We start from the raw sequence: 27,318 nt of genomic DNA, 5'->3' as shown, positions 1-27,318 counted from the left end.
TTTCTAATACAAGGTAATACTCATATTCAAACTTTTATTCAATTTCTATAACTATAACAATCTTATTTCGAGTAGAAATCTTACTTGAACTTGTTTTCGTGTCATGATTCTGCTTCAAGAACTTTCAAGCCATCCAAGGATCCTTTGAAGCTAGATCCATTTTTCTCATTTCCAGTAACTTTATCCAGAAAACTTGAGGTAGTAATGATGTTCATAACATCATTCGATTCATACATATAAAGCTATCTTATTCGAAGGTTTAAACTTGTAATCACTAGAACATAGTTTAGTTAATTCTAAACTTGTTCGCAAACAAAAGTTAATCCTTCTAAATTAACTTTTAAAATTAACTAAACACATGTTCTATATCTATATGATATGCTAACTTAATGATTTAAAACCTGGAAACACGAAGAACACTGTAAAACCGGACATACGTCGTCGTAGTAACACCGCGGGCTGTTTTGGGTTAGTTAATTAAAAACTATGATAAACTTTGATTTAAAAGTTGTTCTTCTGGGAAAATTATTTTTCTTATGAACATGAAACTATATCCAAAATTCATGGTTAAACTCAAAGTGGAAGTATGTTTTCTAAAACGGTCATCTAGACGTCGTTCTTTCGACTGAAATGACTACCTTTACAAAAATGACTTGTAACTTATATTTCTGACTATAAACCTATACTTTTTATGTTTATATTCATAAAATAGAGTTCAATATGAAACCATAGCAATTTGATTCACTCAAAACGGATTTAAAATGAAGAAGTTATGGGTAAAACAAGATTGGATAATTTTTCTTGTTGTAGCAACGTGAAAATTGGTAACAAATCTATATTAATCATATCCTAGCTAACTTATATTGTATTATACATGTATTATAATATATTATGTAATCTTGGGATACCATAGACACGTATGCAAATGTTTTGACATATCATATCGACCCATGTGTATATATTATTTGGAACAACCATAGACACTCTATATGCAGTAATGTGGGAGTTAGCTATACAGGGTTGAGGTTGATTCTAAAAATATATATACTTTGAGTTGTGATCTAGCCTGAGACGTGTATACACTAGGTCATGGATTGATTCAAGATAATATATATCAATTTTTTTTCTGTACATAAAACGTTGGTTAACTAGTTGTAGGTTACTAATGAGGACAGCTGACTTAATAAACTTAAAACATCAAAATGTATTAAAAGTGTTGTAAATATATTTCGAACATACTTTGATATATATGTACATATTTGTTATAGGTTCGTGAATCGACCAGTGGTCAAGTCTTACTTCCCGACGAAGTAAAAATCTGTGAAAGTGAGTTATAGTCCCACTTTTAAAATCTAATATTTTTGAGATGAGAATACATGCAGGTTTTATAAATGATTTACAAAATAGACACAAGTACGTGAAACTACATTCTATGGTTGAATTATCGAAATCGAATATGCCCCTTTTTATTAAGTCTGGTAATCTAAGAATTAGGGAACAGACACCCTAATTGACGTGAATCCTAAAGATAGATCTATTGGGCCTAACAAACCCCATCCAAAGTACCGGATGCTTTAGTACTTCGAAATTTATATCATATCCGAAGGGTGTCCCGTAATGATGGGGATATTCTTATATATGCATCTTGTTAATGTCGGTTACCAGGTGTTCACCATATGAATGATTTTTATCTCTATGTATGGGATGTATATTGAAATATGAAATCTTGTGGTCTATTATTACGATTTGATATATATAGGTTAAACTTATAACTCACCAACATTTTTGTTGACGTTTAAAGCATGTTTATTCTCAGGTGAATACTAAGAGCTTCCGCTGTTGCATACTAAAATAAGGACAAGATTTGGAGTCCATGTTTGTATGATATTATGTAAAAACTGCATTCAAGAAACATATGTCGATGTAATATATTTCTATTGTAAACCATTATGTAATGGTCGTGTGTAAATAGTATATTTTAGATTATCATTATTTGATAATATACGTAATGCTTTTGAAACCTTTATTGATAAAATAAAGGTTATGGTTGTTTTAAAAATGAATGCAGTCTTTGAAAAACGTCTCATATAGAGGTTAAAACCTCGCAACAAAATCAATTAATATGGAACGTTTATAATCAATATGAACGGGACATTTCAGATTTCGGCAAAGGATGGGATAGACATCTACCTCTAGCTGAATTTTCCTACAACAACAGTTATCACTCTAGCATTAAAGCTGCACCTTTTGAAGCTTTATACGGCCGGAAATGTAGATCCCCTTTGTGTTGGGATGAACTCGAGGATAGACAGTTAACGGGTCCCGAAATTATTCATGAAACTACCAAAAAGATCGTCCAAATTAAGCAATGATTAGAAACTGCCTGCATCCGACAAAAGAGCTATGCTGATAGAAAGCGAAAGGATATAGAATTCCAAGTTGGAGATAAAGTCATGTTGAAAGTATCCCCTTGGAAAGGCGTTGTCCGCTTTGGTAAACGAAGTAAACTCAGTCCTAGATATGTTGGACCTTTCACGATCACTCAAAGAGTCGGTCCAGTGGCGTACCGATTAGAACTACCAACTGAACTTAGCCAAGTACATGATGTGTTTCATGTCTCGAATCTTAAAAGGTGTCTTGTTGATGACACACTTGTTATTCCTTTGGATGATATTCGCATTGATGAGCAAATGCACTTCGGTAAAGAACCTATAGAAATCATGGAATGAGAGGTCAAACAAACGCGTAAAAGCAACATACCTATCGTTAAAGTCCGTTGAAATTCGCGTAGAGGCCTCGAATACACCTGGGAACGCAAAGACCAAATGATACGGAAATATCCCCATCTCTTCTCAAACGCTGATGCATCCGAGAAGTCTACCTAAAACTTCGGGATGAAGTTTCTAATAACGGGGAGGTACTATAACGACCCTCATTTTTCCATTCTATATATTTTCAATATTAAATGCCCAAATAATATAATTAAAACTTAATAATTAAACTTTAATCAATAATTGTTAAGTATTAATAATTATAAAACATGTTAATTAACTTTGTACAATAATTGACAATTTAATAAAAGATGTAAATAATAAGCTAATTAACTTTTGTGAACAAAGTATAATACTCTAAAAATTGTAGCCTTTAAACAATTTAATTAGAACTTTTAATGAGCCATTTAAGCTAATCTAAAGTACAAGGACTAAAACCAAAAAGTTCCAAACTCACCCATGCAAACCCTAGCCGAAATTTTAAGGGGTAAAATTACCCTTTTGCCCTCCTAAAAATCGGCACACATCATCACCACCCTAAACCCTAACTTTTCCTCCAAGTATTTTAACCTAAACCCTAATTCTAGAATTTTTTAACCTCACCTATAAATAGGGACCTAGGCTAATGCAATTCTTGTACCAAATCATTCTATTATCCTCTCTCAAAAATCAATCTCTCCCTCCCTTCTCTCTTGGATTTTCGGCCAAGACACCACACCACCACCATCTTCAAAGTTTTTAAGTGATCTTCAAGCTTGTTCTTCATGTTCATCAAGATCTTCAAGGTGTTCTTGTTATTCGGGTTGATTTGATCTTCATCTTCAAGTCATCATCATCTTTTCTTGTTAATCTTCATCATAATTCATCAAGGTAAAAACCCTAGTTCCAAATCTTTTAAATTCTATCTTTTGATTCATGTTTATGTTCATAATCATATTCATGTTCTTGATCTTATTCATAATCATATTCATATTGTTCATGTAAAAAAATATATAATATATATATGCATATACATACACGATTGTAAAAAAAAAAAAAAAAAAAAAAAAAAAATTTGGTTTGATCTTAAAAACCCTAAAAGATTATCAAAGATTTGTTAATGTTTAAAAAGGGAAATAAGATATGTACATGCTATAAATAGGTACACCATGTATATAAAGATTTTGTTAGTGTTTAAAAAGGTAACAAGATATATACATACTAAATATAGATACACCCTACATATATGTAAAAAATATATATATATATATATATATATATATATATATATATATATATATATATATATAATAAAAATAATAATAATAAAAACTATATACATATATATATATATATAAAATAATAATAATAAAAACTATATATATACATATATATATATATATATATATATATATATATATATAAATAATAATTATAAAAACTATATATATATATATATATATATATATATATATACATATACATGATACATATACATATTAAATACTTAAAACCCTAATTAACCTAACCCTAATTTATTAAACCCTAATAATCATTACCTAATCATTACTTTACTAAACCCTAAATCTAATACTACTTTAATACTATTAAACATTTATTACTTAAACCCAAATCATTTATTTATTATTAAAACTTAACTACTCTAATTAATTAAAACCCTAATACTACTTATACTACTACTTATACACTTATACTACTACTTAACACTTACACTATTACTAACACATATAATATACTACTTATATTATAATACATATATTATAAAAATTTTGACCACGATTACAAAAGTCATTCACGATAACGTGGGGATTACTCGAACGTCAACGCTACTTAAGGCCTAGGGTGATTCTTGGTACCACTATGGGACGCTTGTAGATTTCGAATGCCAAACTTAGATTTTGATCAAGAAATCCTGGGCCAACCGGTAACAATTGGTCATTCTGGTGACTCGGCGGTGGAATAGATGTTTGGGTATGGTGCACAATGTCAAACCCGACTATGGTGATCATACACTCACTTGCACACTTAATAAGTGGTAGACTTATTAAGGACAACTCACTAGTGTTCAACACTAACTTACTAAAAGTGGAAACTTACTAAAAATGGAAACTTAGTAAAACGAACTATACTTAAACACTTGCATACTTAAACCTAAATTTGGGCAAAACATTTAACTACTCTTAAATGTCATTAGGTTGACTTTCTGCTCACGATCATCCAACTCATTTATCTTTCTATTCCAAGGAATAACAACTCTCTCCTACTTACTAAGGTGAACTCATAGCCCCACTCTTTATTGCATGCAACTTATTTAACTTTTTGGGATGAGACACATGCTACTTTTACTATTTACAATTTAGACATAAGTACCAACTGTTAAACTATGCTATACCTGGCTATGTCCAACCAAGTCCCTACAGTGATATTTTTAATTGCTCGTTAAATGCATTCTTAATTATTGGGGGTAGGCCTATCGGGAGTAACGTTCCCGATACATTTGACTAAGTCTTTGTATTACTTAATAATGAAATTAAACCGACAAGGACAGAACAACTTGTCATTGGGGCAAACTTTAAACGTTTAGTCTAAATATCACGAACTGGCATAACTTTTTGATCTGCGAGATCAACTTTATAAACAAAAATCTTGTGGTCTAAAACAACGGTCAAACATAATTGTTAAACTCATGATTTCACTCAACCATTTTTGGTTGACACTTTAGCATGTTTTGTCTCAGGTGCTGATTGATCATGTTTACTTACCTACTGCTTATGGGATGCTACTTGGACTTAGGATCAAGAACTATCGCATTTATTATTCTTGCATTTGAAACATTTACTTTATTGTAATTTCAATTCTTGTATCGAAATTTCATTTTCCGCTGCGTACTCAATAAGTTTGCTTTTATCATATAGTATTGTTCTCGTAATTATAATATGTTGGTTTATTTGATATTAAGTCACATTTCGCCCAGGCCCTGACTGGGGGTGTGATAGTGATCAATCTAAATCTATGTACATTGAACTTGATAAGTTTATTAATGTGTGAATGCACGTACATGAGAATTTTGAAAGTCCATGTTTATGTTTTATTCAAATAGGTAAAGTGAACGGACATGGTAATTTCGATTGTCGATGCATTATTTTGAGAGTTGCTCACAAATATAAGCCTATGTTTTAAATTACTAATTTATTAATTTATCGTTATAATAATATCTAGCTAAATCAATAAAATATCGAGGTCCCAACATCATTAATTTATAGAGGTTTTACTGTATATATATAGTGCAAGAATCAAATGCGAACCTTTTTAATGAGAGAACTTTAAGAACTCTCACTTCTAACAAAAATTAGGGAGAGCATACATTGTAGGCTTATTTAGAACATGTTCGAATTACTCGTTTTTTTGTTAAAACTACTCGGTTTTTGTTAGAACTACTCGAAATAAGTGTTCCCCCCCCCCCTAAATTTAGCCCGTTATGGAGTTTTGGGTTTAGGGTTTTAAAACGGCGACAATTGCCAGTTGAGCGTTATCTGTCATCGCTAATGACTTTTAGAACGGCGATTTTGAATCATTGACGGTATAGAAACCACTCACCCGCCCGATCATATTCGACACACACACTCCGGAGTAAACCAATTCACCCCGTTAGGCAATCGAAATTGATGAACACCCCCGAGGAGATTTGAACCTGGGATATAATATCTTTAAAGTTCGTCTCCCCTCGGATTTGAACCGGGACAGAGTCCTCAAAGTTCAGCCTTCCATACCATTCAACCAAAGGCTCGGTGGTTCATCGCTAATGACTTGTATCTTATCAATTGGTCTTACAATTCTTCATTTACCTCATAAAGCCATCTCAATAAGTTCTAATAAGCTGTAATAATCATTTACAAGCCTACAATTTCAAGGAAGCTCTGTTCGAGCTCACCCAACAATATTTCTAATCCATTTAGGGCTGTACCCGAAAATATCTATCATCCAGGCCTCATAAATATCATTGACATTAATGGTGTAACGAGACGAGCTACTCAGGATCAAACTTGCTATAAGCTCGACTCGAGCCGAGCTTAAACGAGATCAAGCCCAAACTTGATCAAGTTCAAGCTAAACGCTAAACAATAAGTGTTCTTAGCAGCCTTTGTGGTCACTCTTTAATCCCTTCTATTCATGGCTGGTTGTTTAAACTAAACATAATATTATTATTATTATTTTTTTTGAAAAGCAAGTTGTCGGCATCACCCAGAGGGGCTTAACCGCTTCCGCGATCATATGCCACCCACACGAGCTTTCGGGATGAAACTCGAATCGTATTGCAGGAACCCAATCCTTAAACCATCCCGAGGGGCAGGCGGACCGGGTTTAAATCTTAAATGGATCCGGGAGAGAACCTTCTGCGATCAATATTTAGAGCTTCATATTTCAGGCAGATTGATTAATATGATGGGCAGAGCGAGACTCAAACCCATGACCTAAACCCAAGCCCCACACACAATGTCTGGGGATACCACTGAAGTAAGCCTGCAATGTTACACATAATTTTATTTTACTGGTACATATAACGATAATGGAAGCCAAACCACTGCATGTATAGCCAGCTTGAGGCGCTATATATAAAGATGGTTATTAACCTTCCACGAATTTCAATGTAGTAACACCAAGAAATAAATTTAACATATTTTAACAGAACTCTACAGTGAAGAGTATATGATATGATGTATGATTATATATAGCTACGAGCCCACAAATCATCCTTCACAACCTATGGTTTACATGTTCAAAGACGACTAGATGGTTAGCCGGAGTAGCCTCCGTTGGATCTTACCTCCTGACCTATAGCTACATGTTCAAAAAAGTCTTTGCTTGCATCTGCCATAAACAATATCACACACCATCAACAATATTATTATAAAAATAACTTCAAAAAACTGTTTAGTAGTCGACATCCACATACCATGTTTCATTGTTAGAGATGGAACTTGCTCTTCAACATAACCAATTACCTTGGCTGGTATGCCAGCAACCATGCTTAGAAAAAAAAGGAAATATTTGATCAAATTAGTTTAGTAGTTCATGTTTAATTAAGCAAACATAATTACTCTATTTGCAAGTAAATTGTGTGCCTCACCTATGTTGAGGAACATCCTTTAGAACAAGAGAACCGGAAGCTATCATAGCACCTTCACCAATTTTAATATTCCCAAGTACAGTCACACTAGCTCCGATTAGTACACCTTGGCCAACTTTTGGATGTCGATCCCCTGTTTCTTTCCCACTTCCACCCAAAGTGACACCCTGTTCAAATCAATATGGAAACTTTTTTAAAGTGTGTAGATGGTTCACTGTTACAGTAGAGGTGAGAATTTTAACCATGGTTGCTAATCTTGCTACTCGGGCCAGTACTCGGTCGGCACTTTTTAAGGGAGTACTTGGAAACTCGAGGAGTACTACGAAGTTGACCAAATTTGATTTTGACCAATTTCTGAGTAATCCGATTTTTAGCCAAGTTTGACTGATTTTCCGAGTAATTCAAGTTTTAGCCAGATTTGACCGAGTTTTGGCCGTTTTTACCGAGTTTGACCACTCGATTCGGGGCTCTCCAAAAAACAAGTACTCACTGAGTAATTCCAATGTATGCAACTTTAATTTCAACCCACGAACTTGTTAATAGATCAAAATTGTGTTTTATCTGATACGGGAATGGGTCAAAAAGTCTGAAAGTCAACGAAAGTCTAATTCTAAAGCACAAAATCGCCGATTCAAAGATTTAGATGGTTACGGACTTATGGTAGTAATAATGTCGCTAAAGAAAATGATAAAAACTGATTGCACGTTAACCCAGCACAAGCCACGCTGTGTTAACCTGTACAAAACTAACTTGCACATACTGAATGAAACAGTCATAATTCATGTTGATGAATTGCACACGCGTAATTCATTTTGCATTATATCAGTGACTATAGATTAAGCCCTTTCTTTATATACATATACATAAGTTCCAAAATATAACACAAAGTTCAACATAATTGAAGGTAGCTAAGATAGGAGTGTACGCATAAAGATTTATTAGCTATATAATTATTACTTGAGACGTATGAACAAATTTGATATACCTGCATTAGTGAAACTCTATCTCCAATAACAGCAGTTTCGCCAATAACCAAACCCGTACCATGATCCAATAATATTCCTTCTCCAATTTTGGCAGCTGTATAGCCACGAGAGAAAAATTATATTTCGATTTTAAATATACTATATTTACTAATAGTATTCATATGATTTTTGAAACTATACCTGGATGTATGTCAACTCCAAACACCTACGAAAAAGCAAAGTTTGTAAATAAGTACTCGAACTTGAATAAATAAATTAAAACATACCACAGATTAGCACAACCACAAAGCCAATTGTTACCTCACTAACTCGACTTTGTAATGCAAGAGCCAAAACTTTACGTCCCTGATTCCACAATGCGTGCGCTACTCGATGTGTTTGTAAAGAATGGTAGCCCTACCAAAGTATATCGAAGCCAAATAAAGCAGAGTTAATTTGGTAACAATATTGATGACGGTACAAATAAAGCCAAATAAAGAATCTAATTAATTAATACCTTCAAGTATAAAAGAGCAGAACAATAAGATAAACATGAAGGATCTCTCTCTTTAAATGCCTGTGGGAGGATATTAGTTGAAATATAAAATCAGTTCCATGTTAAACTAACTACCAAAAGGACAATAAATGCATGCTAGTGAGATCACCTGTAAATCCAGGCGTATCGCGCGTTTGATGCCTCGGTTTTGAACCAATACATCACAAAATATATCCATTAATTGGGTTTCTAATAAAGTATTATTTTGGAGCCGGTTGGCAATAATAAATCCAAGTGCTCTCTCTAAACAATCATGTGACAATATGCTTGCATATAAGAAGCTGCTTAATATCGGCTCGTTCTCTGCCTGAAATTTTGCGTTCAAGAACAAACTTATGAAATCGTTTTCCCACGTATCAAATTTCAAAGCATTCATAAAATGTGCATCGAGTTAACATAATATAACAAAATGAATTAACTTTTATGCATTAAATCAAACTAATTCCCATTACTTTTGACGAATGATAATAGGCATCTTCCACCGTATTTAACTCCTATAATCACTACAGTAACTTTATCTAAGCTTCATTAAAATAGATTTAAATACAGGTAACATATTCGGGAAAAAAGATGATTCTTTTCAATCCAAAGAAAGCAACATCACAACACAAACTTTACATACATTATAAAATAATAGATTCTGAATATCAAACGTAAAAATGTTCTAAATTACACCTCTTTATACTAAAGATCAGATAAAGTATCAATCTTTATAAAAAGTTTAGTTCAATAATTGGTATCATATTCAGCTATTCATAATATAAGGTCTTCGAACTCAAAATTGTAGGGTGTGTTTGGTGACAACTAATTGGAATCGGAGCTTGTGACTAGAGCTCGAAATTTCCCTTAAGGCTTCTAAACATATAAAACACCTCATATTATTATCCCAATTCATCATGTTGACTTTGACAAATTTCATTTTTGAAACTAAACTCTCACATGCACTACCAAATTCTAATAAAGTTACAAGCTTTATCATGATTATACCAAAAACATTAAAAATCATAATAATTAATTTTTAAATTCAGAAAGAAGTTCATAAAAGTACCTCCAGCTTAGCTTCTAATCTGACAGCATCCCAAATAGAGTCGCCCACAACCGAACAGGAATTAAGAACCGGGTCGGATCTTGGAGACAACCCACCTCTTGCATAAACCGGAAAGATTTTTTCAACCTTATGCCGCATCACCATAATAGAGGTCGAGGTTGATGCAATCGAATTAGGGTTTGAATCGGATGATTCGGGTACCATAATTGGGTTGTGGTGTTCATCAAGAATACGTATGGAACGCATTTCTGATACAGAACCCAAACAAGCCGCCATTGATAAAACCAATAAGTTCTAGGGTTTCAATTGTATAATGAAAAGGTGTTAATGAACACGATAAGATAGATAGATTCGTGTGTGTAGATTGCAGTGGTTCTAATAGTGGACATCAATCATATCATCATCATCATCATCATCATCATTGGGGACATGTGAAGTGCATAAAATGAATTTTAGCGGTTTATTTGAAGGGACACTCATCCTCTACTTTAAATATGCTAAAATAAGATGAGGAACGTAGCAGTCGTTACATCAGTACAAAATTTCCCATTATTTTTGGGTAACCCATTATTTTTATGTCTTAAAGTTTATATATAAATTATTGATTGATGATGGATATAATATAATACTGTATAATATAACTAGTGAGATGACCAGTGAAATTACGAGTTTGTTAAACGAAATAGTTTAATGATATGTTTTAGGTATTAGGTGAACGTAAATGTTAAAGTTATTTAGTTTAATGACCGGTGAAACCACATAGTCCGACCAAGAAACTCGTCAGCTGAACATTTCATCAAACACCTAAAATGCATATTAAACAATCAACATCCAATCATAAGAGATAATATTGGTTGTCATTTTATTTTAAAAGTGTAAATTAAAATATAAATTTAGAATTAATTTCCTTCTGCCTAACTTTTATACATTCTCGTACTCAATTCAAAATAATTAATAAAAATAATTCAAAATTATTTAATTTTAATAATTAAAATAATTACTAATAGGATTTAATAATCATAATTAATTAATAAGATTTAATTTTATTTCAAAATTATTTATATTAATGACATCACCCACCATGTTTAGATTTTTTTCTTTTTCTTTTTGATTTTTTCTTAACAAAAGAATTAGTCTAATAGTGACATCATTATTATAGGATTTTAATATTAACTATAGATATATATAATATTGGTATTGGTTTAATCCCATCCTAGTTTCTTTGCTTTGCGTTTTTTTTTTAAACTCTCAGAGTATAGTGAACGAGGATTAAACTTAAATCTTCTTAGACTTTGTCGGTATATACATTTTTTTTACGGCGAAAGATGAAAATTTTATTAAATCGCAACCCGATAACTTCATCAAAACAATGAAGAGTATCAAATACAATTACAAAAAAGGAAATACAAGAAACATTACAAGAACATTGCATAAGAAAGATCCTATTGACACCCAAAGAAAGACTTATAATTTGAAGTTGTTCCCATACGTCCGCTTGAAAATCGTGTACCATTTTGAGGATAGACGCCCAAAGAAAGACTTACAATTTGATGTTTCGTACGGAAATTGATCGGTATGTAAATTTATCATTGAAGATAAAGTCGTATCGAGCCATCCAAATTAGCACAAGATTATAAATGTTAACTACCCTCAAAAATTGGTCATCACATCATCTAAATAGAGACGAGTCGTTCGTTGAAGTGGATCTTCCTCCCAAAAATTGACTTGCAGATGTCATAACCAAAACCATAACCCTAAAAACACTTCGACAGGATGAAAGATGTCGCCAACCACAAAAAATTAAAGATGCGGGGAAATTATGCGACTGAAAATGAAAAAAGAAATAAGAAAAAAATGAGGAACAGCCGTATCTGTATCTTTGAGGATGATGTGACAGAGAGAAACGAATGCTTGATAATTGAAATGCTTTGAAGACGAGGAACAAAAGTGAGAATGACCATTGTGTTGTCTGTGTGATGACGACTAATGTCTGGCTTTAATAGGAAGTAGAGACAATCGGATTGGCAGAGTGCTTGCTTGTAACCTGCAAGCTCAGTCAATTTATCAAGACGAGCCTCATGGTTTTGAAGATTTGATAGGCGTGTCGTCATCCGTCATGTTTCCCATTAAAATCCCAAAATTGTGTAACTCCTCTTTGAAGGACATCTACTTTTTATCACACATAATACTTTCCTCTATATTGAAATTTTGACGAGATCCTTGACCAACCTTATGATAAATTTCGCTAGAGGTATCAAACATATTGGATAAATTAGGGCCGTTATCAAACTCATCATTCCCATTTTTGTGACCACTTTTTTTCTTATAAACTTTAGGCTGGAGAAGAAGTTCTTTGGTGGTGTTGGATTGTATACACCGAGATTTAATCTCATTACATGACTTGCGGCAAGCGGACCCAATACATTGATCGTCTATGATTATGGGAGAAACAGGTTTGGAATTGAGTTTTGCAGCAAAGGTGGTTTGGGTATCAATAAAAGTGTTAACAGTAGGCGTATTTTTTGTAGGGGAATTGGAAGAATAATTGGGAGAGATATGTTCAAGGGTAGGATAGTCCTTTTCATTTAAGTTAAAAGGTAAACTTTGGGACTTGGAAAGGTCAACAGCCAAAAGCACCTTGTTGTTATTACCCAACTTGTCGCATGTCTCCTCTTTATCAAATGATTTGAAGAGAGACCTTTTGATCTCTTCTGCTACCGATTTCGACCCATGCTTCTTTACTTTTTGAGACAATAAAGCAAAGGTAACTTTTTCCAAAGAGTTGTGAACTTCAACGGGTGGATTGACTTTTTTGGGAGTTTGATATTTCAAATCACCAATGGTAACATGCACTTCACCCTCCTCAGGGGAATATTTCGGTGACCTTAGAACCTCAGCAACCGGAGATACTTCATTGACAACATTCTTTAGGGAATTCGCAGCAGCAATAGAAGATTGTAAAAAAGTGTTGTATTCGAAGATATCTTCTTCTGATACGAGTTCAATCTCAGCGTTATAAGTAACCTCTTCAATCCAAAGATTGCAAGATGAACAATTGGCCACATTAGCCGATACCATTTTTTTGATTGGACCATGTGAATAAATTTCAATAAAAGCAAACATAACATCTGATCTTTTAAATCTATGTGAGTTGGTGTTAATGTGTGTGACGACCCGGAAATTTTTGACCAAATTTAAATTTAATCTATATATGTTCCGACACGATAAGCAAAGTCTGAAATGTTGAGTCTCAAAAATCTTGGAACTATATTCATGTAATCAATTACCCCTTGACTGTGCTCGACGATTCACGAACATTTATGTGCATATAGATATGTATATATAATATATAGTTATATTAATTGAAAACGTTAACAAACTATTAGATGTATAATGCTTTAAATGAACGAATTTGATTCAATATATGTTTAATATATTTATCGACGAAATTATAAGATAATATCAAATGATTGAATTATCAGATACATTGTGATATGATTACGGGTCTCTGTTGTGAGGACTACTGTGATTTAAGAAATCTGTTCTTTTCAACGATATTCGGAAAATGATAAAGTGATTTATATGTAAGAACCAAGGTGTCAATTAACGAGCACTAGAAAAGTTAGTGGAGATTCCTGCTTAATTTTCAAAGTATGCTTTACAATAATTTACTCGTGACTTTTGATAAAGTAACTATTTAACTTTCATATTATTTAATGTAAAAGTGAAATTATGAAATGTAGATGACTTAGAAGATGGATATCGACAAGTTAAGTAAATCGACGTTTTATATTAAAATAATTTCATGCACTAAACTATCCATTGAACCTTACCTGACGATTCACGAACAATTGTTTGTAAATAAATATGTATATATATATATATATATATATATATATATATATATATATATATAAATGTAGTATATATAATAATTTGAAATTATAAATATAATTTAAACATTAGAATTACATATGTAAAATAAGATACAAAATAATTAAGTGTAATTTAAAATAAATCCATATGTAAATATATATGATTTTTATGTATAATTATTATTATATGTATATAGTAATATATATAAAATTTATAAATATTAAATATTAAACATATGTTATTATATAATATATACTATATAATTAATAAATAGAATACAATTAATAAAATGTAATAATAATATATTAAATTTAATTACAAGTAAAATATAGTTGTATTAGTAATATTATCATTACATCATTATTATTCTTAGTATTAATATTAGTGTTATTAATATTATCATTGTTATAATTATAATTAAAATATTATAATTATTAAAATAAATATTTTAATTATAAATGTTAAGAATGATTAAAATTATAATTATTATTAATACTATTATTATTAATATTATTACTTTTTATTAACATCAAAAATCATTGTTATAATTATAGTTATTATTATTATTATTATAAAAAATTTATTATCATTAATAATATTATTATTATCATTTTTTTATCATTATTAATTTCATTATTATTATTAAAATTAATATTTAATATTAGTGTTTATATAATAAATATTTTTATGTTTCCTTATATATATATATATATATATATATATATATATATATATATATATATATATATATATATATAGTTATACAAATACTAATACATATAAATACAAAATACATATATAAATTTCAGTTATATATATATAAATAAATATATATAAACAAATATATAAATAGATATATAAAATTAAATATACACAAATACATCTATATATATATAATGCGATTATATATATATATATATATATATATATATATATACACACATATACAACTATTTATATATAATACAGTTAAATACTTATATAAATACAGATATATATATATATATATATATATATATATATATATATATATATATATATATATATATATATATATATATATATATATATATAAACATTAAGACTAATTATATAATTATATAAATACAGTTATATTACGCATGATTTATTTATCTGTTCTTATTTTATTTATTTTCTGTTACACATGTGATCAATAATCGACCACCATCACTAAAATACAATCAAGAACGCTGCTCCAATTGTTGAATTAACATCCTCTTTATCATTATATAATGCTAACAGCTGTTGTTCAATAGAAAATAACACAGAACTTTTATCAAACACTTTTGCTACCTCTGTTATTGAACTTTTTTCAAAAACTTCGAATTCGAATACAATTTTAAAATCCTTAAATGCAGTTATGTTAGAAATTAATTACTAAAACTATCTGCAAAGTCTCAATCTCCAATTTTTACTATCGAATTCGAATTTTGAGGTCAAAGTTTCAATTTAAAAAGTCAACGAATTTGTTCTTGAAGAAATTCGAGTTTGTAACTATGTTTCAACTTCAATTAACGATTCCTATAGTTTCTAATAAAGATTTCAAACCAAATTCTTGTTATAATATTTGTCCAAAACGTTATCAATTGCAAAATCATTATTTTTTTGTGTTATGAGCTGCGACAGCATATATATATATATATATATATATATATTCATTTTTATTGCAAACAATTATTTTGGGATGATTTACTAATTAGTTGGAAGAACCTAAAAGTTGTTTTGTAACTAATTCTTTGATTTGATTCGTTCCTGGGTTGATTGGTTTAAAAGGAAGAAGAAGATGAACAATTGAAAACGAGTTAAATAGAATTAGGTATAGAGTTTAATCAGAAAATGGGCAGTAGCTCAGTTGGTTAAGGGTGTTAGCGGGTATTCGAGAGGTTACGGGTTCGAGCCCGGTTTGGGGCATTCTTTTTAGAACAAGCTTTTAAGGTAGTTTTTCATTATCAAATTATTATTATTATTATTATTATTATTATTATTATTATTATTATTATTATTATTATTATTATTATGATTATGATTATAATTATTATTATTATTATCATGAGTATTATTAATGTTAATATTATTATTTTATCATTTTAGTATTATTATCATTATTATGATTATGGTTATTATTATTTTTATTATTATTATGAAAATAATAAGATTTATTATTATTTTCATAAATATTTGTATTAATATCATTCTATAATTATTAGTATTATCATTATGTATTATTATTATTATTATTATTATTATTATTATTATTATTATTATTATTATTATTATTATTATTATTATTATTATTATTATTATTAATACTAAAGTTATTAGATTATTGTAAGTATTATTATTAATATGAAGAGTATCCTTATTATTATGTAATTATTAAAATCATTTTCATAACTATTAAATAACCATAAGATTAATATTTTTATAGTTATTATTATTAATATCATTAATAGAATCATTAACATTATTATCATCATTATTAATAATAAGTATTACCATTATTATCATTTATACCATTACTAATATAATTTAGTATTATTTTAATTGCTATTTTAACAAACTAATGATATACATAAAAAAATATATATTTAATACATATAACATAACAAAATTAATATTTTTACATATAAACTGAATATATGAAACATATATATTATTAAAATAAAAAGGATATAACTAATGAATATATATATATATATATATATATATATATATATATATATATATATATATATAAATTTATTCGATTATGAGTATATGTTTTAATATATATACAAATGATATAGGTTCGTGAATCCGAGGCCAACCTTGCATTGTTCAGTTTCGTCGTATGAATATTTTTACTACAAAATATTGTATTGTGAGTTTCATTACTCCCTTTTTAAATGCTTTTGTAATATATATTTTTGGGACTGAGAATACATGCGCTGTTTTATAAATGTTTGACAAAATAGACACAAGTACATGAACTACATTCTATGATAGAATTATCTGGATTCAATGGTTCGATTTCTATAAAGATTGCATTAGCTACCATCGGTAAGATTGTTTTGCATTTTGATTGCATTAGCTACCGTTGGTGAGATTGTTTTGCATCTTGATTGCATTAGCTACCGTCGGTGAGATTGTTTTGTATTTTTGCATTAGCTACCGCCGGTGAGATTGTTTTGCACTTTCCGTATTCTATAAAGATTGCATTAGCTACCATCGATGAGATTGTTTTGCATTTTGATTGCATTAGCTACCGTTGGTGAGATTGTTTTGCACTTTCCGTATTCCTATCATGTGTTCTTTATATGAATGATTTTTAGTCGTGATCAGACCGGCATATTATTTGAAAAATAAAATCTTGTGGTCTATTAAAATTATGAAATGATTAATTATGATAAACTAATGAACTCACCAACCTTTTGGTTGGCATTTTTAAGCATGTTTATTCTCAGGTATTAAAGAAGTCTTTCGCTGTGAAATTGCTCATTTTAAAGATATTACTTGGAGTCATTCATGACATATTTCAAAAGACGTTGCATTCGAGTCGTTGAGTTCAACAAGATTATTATTAAGTCAATTATAGATTGGATATATTATGAAATGGTATGCATGCATGTCAACTTTCGATTAAATGAAAGTTTGTCTTTTGAAAACGAATGCAATGCTTGTAAAATGTATCATATAGAGGTCAAATACCTTGCAATGAAATCAATTATTATGTAACGTTTATAATCGATATGAACGGGATATTTCAATGTGCATCACCCTGCCAAAACTCTTTGCAACTTCAATAGAACAATTTGATGAACAACAATCGAAAGGTATTCCAGAAATCGCTACTTTAACAAACCTAGAATATAAATTTCTTCTTAGGGTCATTAGGATTTCCTCTAAAAATTCAATTGAACTTAAGGTTAGTCCTATTGTCATTCTTTTAAAACTCTCTTCATCGGAATACTGCACGATATACCCAAATAATCCCCACGCGGAGACTGATTCAATGGCAATAAAACGGCTCTTAAGCCGTTTAAATAACTTCTCAGCACTGATTGGAGATTTATCAATAACAAGTGCAGTAAGGTGTAATCGATTAACAATATCATCATTATATGAAAGGTTAATATCAGGATGGATAGGGGTTGTAATTGGAGGAACGGGAAAGGAGGATTGATTCGACTGGATATCAAGATTCAAGTCCTTTTTGGCATAACCGATTGTAATTCTCATATCGTTGATGATCTTATCGTTTAAAGAATCAAGAACTTTAGAAGCCTGATGGATCAATTGATTGAAGTTTAACGAAAGCATAAGAGCGATCTTTTTTCCAAGATAGACCATGACTGTGCCGAACTCTTTAAGCATATTACGAATGACGATTGGGTTTGTAAATCTTGAAAGGTTACCCAAAAAGATGGTGGATTTTGGTGAAAATGACGCGTTAGTATTGGATCAATTGTGAACATGGGTTTGGACAATGGTGGGTTTTAAACGGATTGGAATGGAATTTGGATAACTAGGTTTGAAGGATTGATTGGAATTGGGTTTGGGAGACATTTTTCTTACTTATAATGCAAGTGGGTTGGCGGTATATACATAGTATATGAGCAATTTTAGTTTTAATTATGGGTGAACTTAATTAATCAACTAAATGATAACTGTTTTAACTTGTTTTAACTGTCAATCAGAATCAACCAACCGAACATATAATCGCGGATTTAGTTATCATTTTCAGACCAACCGAAGTTTGTAGTTGATTATGTACATAAAGAGTATCCCAATTTTAAGTACGCTGCCTCATTAATAAAAAATTCTTCTATTCTTTATACAACATGTATATGTCAAACTACACCCTTTAACAATTTGATAAATTAACCATCTACATTTTTATTGGAACGATACACTATATACATGGGCGGAGCTTTATAAGGGTAGGGGGTGCCCTCGCCCCTCTGAAAGTTTCTCTAAGTAATTAGATTTTGTAGCCCTTTGAGTTACGGACGTCTGGGCTATTGAATCAACTAATTCGGAGTCCGTATGAGGAAGATATGACGAAAATGGTGAAGGCTTGCAGATTTTGTTTTCATCAACAATTTACGTTATTCTTTCATATCTCATGGACATTTTTTAACTTGAAATCAATCTAAAACTAAAGTTTAAGAAGTTAAATTAAATTGTGTACAATTAGGATCGATATTGTCATCTAAAATGTGTATAAAATTTACAATTTTTCCTCTAACCTTTGCATTTTTTTTTTTGCTTAAAAACATATCACACATTCGACAAAATCTTACCCCTCCAACCATTAGGTTCAAGCTCCGGCACTGACTATATAGATTTGATTTTAGTAGTAAATATAGATGATAGATGATCGTCGACGTATTGGAGATGAGAGACCACCGTTTCTTCCACACCTATTCTAACTCCTCTAAACAATCCTTTGTCAATTGCACTTTTCATTAGCCAACTCGGACCGACAGTGGCTAGAATAAAAAGTGTTGAGTCCCTAGAATGATTAAGGATTTAATTATGACAAAACAACATTATATGCACTAAGATGTTATGCGCAGCCAACATGGGTTTTATTTATGTATAGAAAACATTTGTTATTGTGTCAAGTGTGTCCAGTATGCTGCCTGGTCTACCAGTACAAGGTAGACAGTATTCTTCAATCAGCACAAGATGTGTGCCCAGCAAATTAAGAAGATTAAGTGAACCAGTAGAAGAACCAGCATAGATGGTAGCAGCATACAACACTTAGAAAATTATGCTCCATTACATGAATGATAGTTTTTTGTGTGGTAATTGTACTATTCAACAGAAGTCGAAGACAAAGTTGAACAGAGAAGGACACGCGTCGGCGGCTGACAAATGAACTTACAACACCACGTGGAAATGCAGAAGTTTAATGCATGTGCAAACATGTGTTAATACTTTGTCAATACCTAGGGAACCTAACATTCTATTGGTTTAGTCAAATAGTAGTGCCAAACCGAATTGAGATGTTCCTGCAAATAGCTACCAAATAGGAAAGAAAGAGAGAACGCTCTCTGATGATGTTGTCTACACAAGTACAGACATCCTATGTACCAGTAGACAATAGATCTATTACATGATTAATATGACTCCTATAAATAGATGTTTCCACTATTGTAATATTTAGTGGTGTGTGTTTATTAAATGGAGTCCAAACTTTTATAAGCTTAAAGATATACTCTTTAGCTAAACTTAGGTGTAATCTGTATCAACCAAATGTTTGTTCTGCCATTTAACAATTGTGATTAATTGTTATTCTTTAGATTCATATCAATAAAAGAATAACGTTGAAATTTAGCCAAGACTCTTATTTATTTATTTATCTGTTTAGATATACTTAACTGTTTCATAACTAGTTTAAACAAAAATGAATTGTATTCACCCCCCCTCCTACAATACTCATGTTGTTATCTAGGGGACCAACAATTGGTATCAAAGATTCAGTTTTGATAATCTCATATCTTGGATATGAATTCTCTCATGGCTGCATACAGTAACACATCTGTAACACCCCAAATTTCAGAAGAAGGAAAGACGTTCCAAAGGGAGGAACGACACTGTATAAAGAAAAAAGTGTAAAAGTTGAACAGAACATGTTTGGGGGCAGTTTGGGGAACCACGTTCTCTTATGTGGAACGGCGTTCCAGAGTCACGTTATGTGGAATGATGTTCCTATGTCTGGAACAACGTTCCTGTTACCATATCTGAATTTAAAACCCGTTTAAAGGCTTGGATGAGGGGTATTGTGGTCATTTCACTTGGGTGTCTGTTTAGAGCCATAAGATCAGATCTGGATCCCATTTTGGATCTCATTTCACCCACTTAAAGTCTCTCATCTTATCTAGTGAGAGAAACCTCCATTTTAGAGTGAGAAAGCTTGATTTAAGGAAGAAGAAGTGGAAATCTCTTCAAAGTGCAAGTTTTAAGGTTGTTCATCTCGTTCTTGGATACATTTTGATAGTGGTGGTAAGTTCTAAATCTGAATTTCATTTGTTGATTTGATATTCAAAGTTTGGGTTTGAGCTTACCTTGATGAAAAACTCATTGATGCTCATGAAGTGAGTTTTTGTTTCTAGTAGCTGGGTTTTAGACTCATTATTGGTGGATTTTGGGTTGGAAGACTAATTGTCCATGCTAGGGCTTGTAATTTGGGTATAATCACTAGGGTTAGTGATTATTTTGATATTGGAACTCAAATGGGTGTGTTTAGAAGCTTGATTTTGAAATGGGTTAAAATTAGGGTTTGTGACTTGAGTTGTGGAAGACAAGTGTATAGCACTTGTGTTTTGATGTAATTGGCGTTATAGGACCATTTTCACTAGTGTTAAGTGATTATTGGTTAGTTTGGGCACTGGTTGTGCTTGGAAGTCCAATTGGGTCAAAATTGCAAAAAGTGTCAATTTGGGTTGCTTTGCAATCCACCCTAATTGTGTTATTTGTTATGTGATAAATGGAATAGGTACTTTCCATTGACGGATTGCTGATTTGGTTTGCATTCATTAAGATGACAAGGTGAGTGTAAATATATTATATGCGTATGTATGCATAGGATGGGTACGGTGGGGTAGAGTGATCCTTGTGAGTCGGGGTTCACTTTACATATGTGTAGGATGATGGACCTATGAGTTTGGGTCCACTTGGCACATTTGTGTGTTTTGCGTTACCACCCATGAGGTAGTGAATTTCATTAGTTTCGGATTCACATTGACAAGTAGGTCAACCCCGTTGATGTTGTTGAGGTGATTGGGTAGTGAATCTCTAGTAGTTCGGATTCACAATGTCGCGTGTAGTTCGGACATTTCCATTATTGCTGTTATGGCTTAGGGTAGTGGTTCTCGTGTAGTTTGGCTTCACTAGGGCTCGTGTAGTTCGGCCAACCCTATTGTCTTGTGAATTGGGGTAGTGATTCTCGTGTAGTTAGGCTTCACTAGGGCTCATGCACTTAGGCCAACCCCAATTGTCATTGATATTGAGGTAGTGAATCTCGTGTAGTTCAGATTCACTAGGATGCGTGAGTTTTCAGCCAACCTCGATGTCGTTATGGTGAAGGTAGTGAATCGCGTGAGTTTTCGAATTCACTAGGGCGGGTGATTTTTCGACCAACCTTCATTGTGTTTAAGGTTAAGGGGTAACCATGGGTTATTTATGTATTACGTATATGTATGTATGTATATGTGTGTGTGTGTGTATATATATATATATATATATATATATATATATATATATATATATATATATATAATCAAGAGGGAAACACTTTTTTTGGGGAGAAGTAATTTTTTTCATTTTTTTCGAATTTTTTTTTTCAGGCATCAATATCACATGAAAATATGAACATTTAAAAAAGACACTCTGTGATAAATGTTATTATTTTGGCGGTAAAACGCTTGAAGAAAAAAATAAAAACATTCAATGTATTGAATGTTTTGATTATGAGTTTTTTTAAGGGGTTAAAAATTAGGGTTTAGAAATTAGGGGGTTAAAAATTAGGGTTTAGCTATTAGGGTTTAGAAATTAGGGTTTTGGGTTTAAAAATTATGGTTTAGGGTTTAGATTGAATATTTTAACACGAACGGTTTAGAGTGTAAGGTTTAGGGTTTAGGGTTTTGGGTTGAGGGTTTATGGAGTAAACCCAAAAACCCTAAACCCTAAACTCTAAATCGGGCTAAATTTGAAAAAAACACTTCATACAAGATGAAAACAAAACGATGCAAATAAACTCAGCAGCAAAACATTCAATGCATTGAATCTTTTTATTATTTTTCTACGAGCGTTTTCCCGCTAAAATAATGGCATTCATCACAAAGTGTCTTTTTTAAATGTTCATATTTTCATCTAATCTATAATGTTCGTGAACAAAGTTTTTTCAAAAAATGAAAAAAAAAAATTTTGCTTCCCCCTTCCCCCCAAAAAAGTGCTTCCCTCTTGATTATGACTATATATATGTATATATATATATATATATATACATATATATATTGTTGTGTTGTAGCTAATACTGCGGATTGGCATGGTGGTGTGTAGCGTATAGCTTGCTTAGTTATACATGGATGCAGTATGTGTTTATTACTTGTTGTTAGTTACGTATTCATTTTATGTATATGTATGGATATAGTATGTTTACATTCACTAAGCTTTATAGCTTACCCTCTCGTTGTTTATATTTTTATAGATTTGCAAGGAAGAGGTGGCAAGGGTAAGCGCGGGGACTAGTGGAATATTGTGGGTTGCTTAAGAAGACTTGCTTTTGGATTTGATTCAGGATTAGGTAGTGCATTCCCAATCAGCATGCTCAGTCTTTTGTTGGAGTGTAAACTCTTGGGTCGAAATTACTTTTGGTTGAGTAAATGGGTCTCGGGTTGTTATGCCCATTTTGACACTTGGTCTTATGTATTGTATAAATTAAAGTTGTTTAAACTTGTTAATGTAATGGAAGTGTTTTGAAAACATAACTGTGATGTCATGGTCATTTATATCATTGTGTTGTAATAAAGAAAAATTTTCTGGGTCGGTATAATGACGAGTTAGGTCATTACAACATCTTATCTCGAAAATGGTTCTTCAAACAGACCACCCAATTTTGATGAAGATGAATATGAAACTTGGAGAGATAATTTTTATGTTTCACCTTGAGTCTATTGACCCACTCATGCCTGGTATTGCAAACAATGGCCCTTTTATCCCTACTGAAACACTTAATAGTGTGACTGCTACAGCAGATACTCCTGCTATTGAAGGTAGAGAGGTTGTTCTTCCCCCATCTAGATAGGTGGATGAGGACAAACGTCGTGTTGGAATTCACACAAAGATTAAAACTACGATAGCTATAACTTTACCAAAACATGTATTCAAATTGATTAAGAGAAAACCAACTGCGAAAGCTATTTTAGACTATCTTGACGTCACTTATGATGGAAAAGATGAGGTCAAGCAAAACAAGATCATTGCCTTGAAAAGGGAATATCAGCTATTCTTTGCTTACAAAAGTGAGACCCTTAAACAAACCTTCATTAGGTTTAACTCTCTAGTTGCTGACCTGGATAGTTTGAAAGTGAAGTATACTGACTTTGAACATGTCAAAAAATTCATTGACTCATTACCTGCTAAATGGAAACCTGTTACTGACCCGTTAAGGACAACCCAGACTTTAAAGAATTTTGACATGTCATCTCTTTATGATACACTTTGGAACCATAGGAAGGCAGAAGCTAAACTTGAATTAAATTTGAAAGAAAGTTTTAAGTCTGCCCTACCACCTCAAAATCTACTAAGTCAGATGATACTGCTCTTGTGGCTGCTGCTAAAAAGAAAGCTCAAAAAGCTTTACTAGTTCAAAAGTTGCTAGCAGAAGAAGAGACAGCTGAGGATGATGAGGGTAGTGAAACCGGGTCTGAGGATAACAGTGGTGATGATGATTATGTTGAAGGGTTTGATGAAGGGATGGCTTTACTGGCTAGGCAGTTCAATAAATTCAACCGTAGTAGGACCAGTAAGCCATATAAAGTCAGCAAGAAACCAAGTGCTAGGTATGGAAGCAAGTCAGTAAAGGGCCCAAAATCTGAGTGTTACAATTGTGGGAAGGTAGGACACTTTGCATCTGAGTGCATGTCCATAAAACATGGTAACTCTTTTTCAAAATCTGAGAAGTACAAGAACATGTACAAAGCAATGAAAGCCCAGATGAAGGAAAACTAAAAGGTTGAGAAGAAGGAGAAGAAACTAGAAAGAGTTTTAATTGCTGAGCATCATGATTGGGATGAAACTAGATCATCTTCATCTTCAAATAGTGAAACTGATGAAGATTGTGCTGGTTATGCTTTTGGTAAAAAGCTGTGTTTGATGGCCAGAGAGGTTGAGGAGTTTGATGAGGAAGAAAGCGGTAGTACATTTTTGGCTGATATGAGGGAAGCTGATCTAAAAAAGGATTCACCTCAATGGAAATCTAAAATGATGTATAAGGGCATTTGAAACAAGCAAATCTGGTATCTCGACAGTAGATGTTTGAGATAAATGACCGGATGTAAGTCCCTGATGAAGGACTATCAGGAAAAAGATGGTCAAGTTGTTTCATATGGAGATAATTCGTTGGGTTATACAAAGGGTTTTGGTACTTCAGCAAATGGGAATATTACATTCTCTAATGTAGCATATGTCATTGGGCTTAAACACAACTTACTCATCATAAGCCAATTGATAAACAAAAGGAAGATAGTCCAATTCAGAAGGAAAATTGGCTCTATTTTTGATAAGACGGGGAAGCCACTGCTGACAGCAAAAAGACATGAGAACATGTATCAAATTGACATGAACACAGCAGTCACATCAACTGATACTTGCTTTTATTCAAAGTCAGCAGACAACCTCAAGTTGTTATGACATAAGAGACTCTCACATCTCAACTTTATAGATATTCATAAAATCTCAAGCAAAGTTTAGTGTATGAGCTACCCACCATGTCTTATGTGAAGGACAAATTGTGTCCTGGTTGTGAAAAAGGAAAACATCACCATGCCTCATTCAAGTTAAAGCAAATTTTATCTATTGAGAAACCATTTTACTTACTTCATATGGATCTTTTTGGTCTTGTTAATGTTGCCAGCTAGTGTGGAAAGAAGTATACTCTAGTTATTGTTGATGAATATTCCAGATACACTTGGGTATTCTTTTTGAAGCAAAAGAGTGAAGCTGCTGATGAAATTAACAATTTTATCAGCAGAATGGAGTTATTAAATGGGAAACTGGTGAAGCAACTAAGAATTGATCATGATACAGAATTCAGAAATGAAACTCTTAAAGAATTTTGTGTTGGCAAAGGTATTTTACAAAAATTCTCTGATGTGAGAACACCTCAGCAAAATGGTGTTACAAAAAGAAGAAACAGAACTCTCATTGAAGCAGCAAGATCTATGCTAGCTGAGTCTGGACTGAAGAATTCATACTGAGCAGAAGCTGTGAATACTGCCTGTTTTACCTAGAATAGATCTTTAATAGTGAAAAGACATCAGAAAACTGCTCATGAAGTTCTTAAAGGAAGAAGACCCTCAATTTTATTTCTTCATGTATTTGGCACTCCCTGTTTCTTCTTGAATAATAGGGACCAGCTTGGCAAATTTGAAGCCAAAGCTGATGAAGGAATATTTCTAGGATATTCCAACATGTCAAAGGCATATAGGGTCTACAACAAGAGAAGGGGATGTTTTGAAGAATCAATTCATGTTACATTTGATGAAACAGTACCAACTTTATCTTCTCGTTAAGAAGATGAAGAGTTACTTTTTGAAGAGCCTACTCAGCATGCTCTTGATGAAGAAGAAGAACCAACAACAGTACCCTCATCAATCCATGTTGCTGGGTTCTCTAAAGATGAGATGGAATATTCTGTCCCATATCTATCTAAACCAAATAGACCTACTGGCTCTACTGAAGTACTACAAATTGAGCAGAGGTCTACTGGTTCTGAAGGATCTTAGTTTGGTGGTGGTTCCACTAATGATGTGCAGCAGTCTCCTACTACTGTACATACTGATGAGCCAACTGATGATCATGATGCTGCGTGTTCAAGCTCAAGCTCACCTATTCATAACACTATATGGACTAAAGAGCATCCAATTAACCAGGTTATTAGGAATCTAGCTAGTGGAGTTAAAACAAGAAGGTATGCAACCAGTAATTTTTGTATGCATGTGAATTTTGTGTCTACCATTGAACCTACATGTCCAAAAGAAGCTTTGAAAGATCCTAGCTGGGCAGGAGCTATGAAAGATGAGCTCTCTCAGTTTGATAGGAATAAAGTATGGACTTTGGTACCTAAACTTGATGATGAAGAAAAGAAAATCATTGGTACCAAGTAGGTTTTCAAGAATAAGATGGATGAAGATGAGATTGTGATTAGAAACAAAGCTAGATTGGTAGCCTAAGGGTTCAGGCAA

The 27,318-nt window shown here is 32.0% G+C and overlaps 1 protein-coding gene across 1 annotated transcript; it reads right to left on the bottom strand.

Moving 5' to 3' along the window:
* Positions 1-7,474: 7,474 nt before the first annotated feature.
* On the bottom strand, positions 7,475-10,931 carry LOC139861989 (serine acetyltransferase 2-like). Its single transcript, XM_071850525.1, has 9 exons — positions 10,469-10,931; positions 9,530-9,727; positions 9,382-9,441; positions 9,186-9,281; positions 9,066-9,090; positions 8,885-8,979; positions 7,900-8,066; positions 7,726-7,799; positions 7,475-7,640 (listed from the first exon to the last, which is right to left on the bottom strand). Exons 1-9 carry the CDS (start codon positions 10,742-10,744, stop codon positions 7,567-7,569), a joined length of 1,065 nt encoding a protein of 354 aa, XP_071706626.1. The 5' UTR covers positions 10,745-10,931; the 3' UTR covers positions 7,475-7,566.
* Between the last annotated feature and the right edge of the window lie 16,387 nt (positions 10,932-27,318).

The sequence above is a fragment of the Rutidosis leptorrhynchoides genome, chromosome 8, assembly GCF_046630445.1.
Source record: "Rutidosis leptorrhynchoides isolate AG116_Rl617_1_P2 chromosome 8, CSIRO_AGI_Rlap_v1, whole genome shotgun sequence".
NCBI classification, from domain to species: Eukaryota; Viridiplantae; Streptophyta; class Magnoliopsida; order Asterales; family Asteraceae; genus Rutidosis; species Rutidosis leptorrhynchoides.
Note: the sequence above shows the minus strand (reverse complement) of the source record. Positions and strands in the feature narration are given on the sequence as shown.

Bases quoted from the DNA above. Each gene is read 5' to 3' on its own strand.
- LOC139861989 (XM_071850525.1), bottom strand. From the start codon at position 10,744: ATGGCGGCTTGTTTGGGTTCTGTATCAGAAATGCGTTCCATACGTATT. The intron at 9,728-10,468 runs GTACTTTTATGA...GCAAAATTTCAG, and splicing joins GATTAGAAGCTAAGCTGGAG to GCAGAGAACGAGCCGATATT. The intron at 7,641-7,725 runs GTATGTGGATGT...TGTTTATGGCAG, and splicing joins ATCTCTAACAATGAAACATG to ATGCAAGCAAAGACTTTTTT.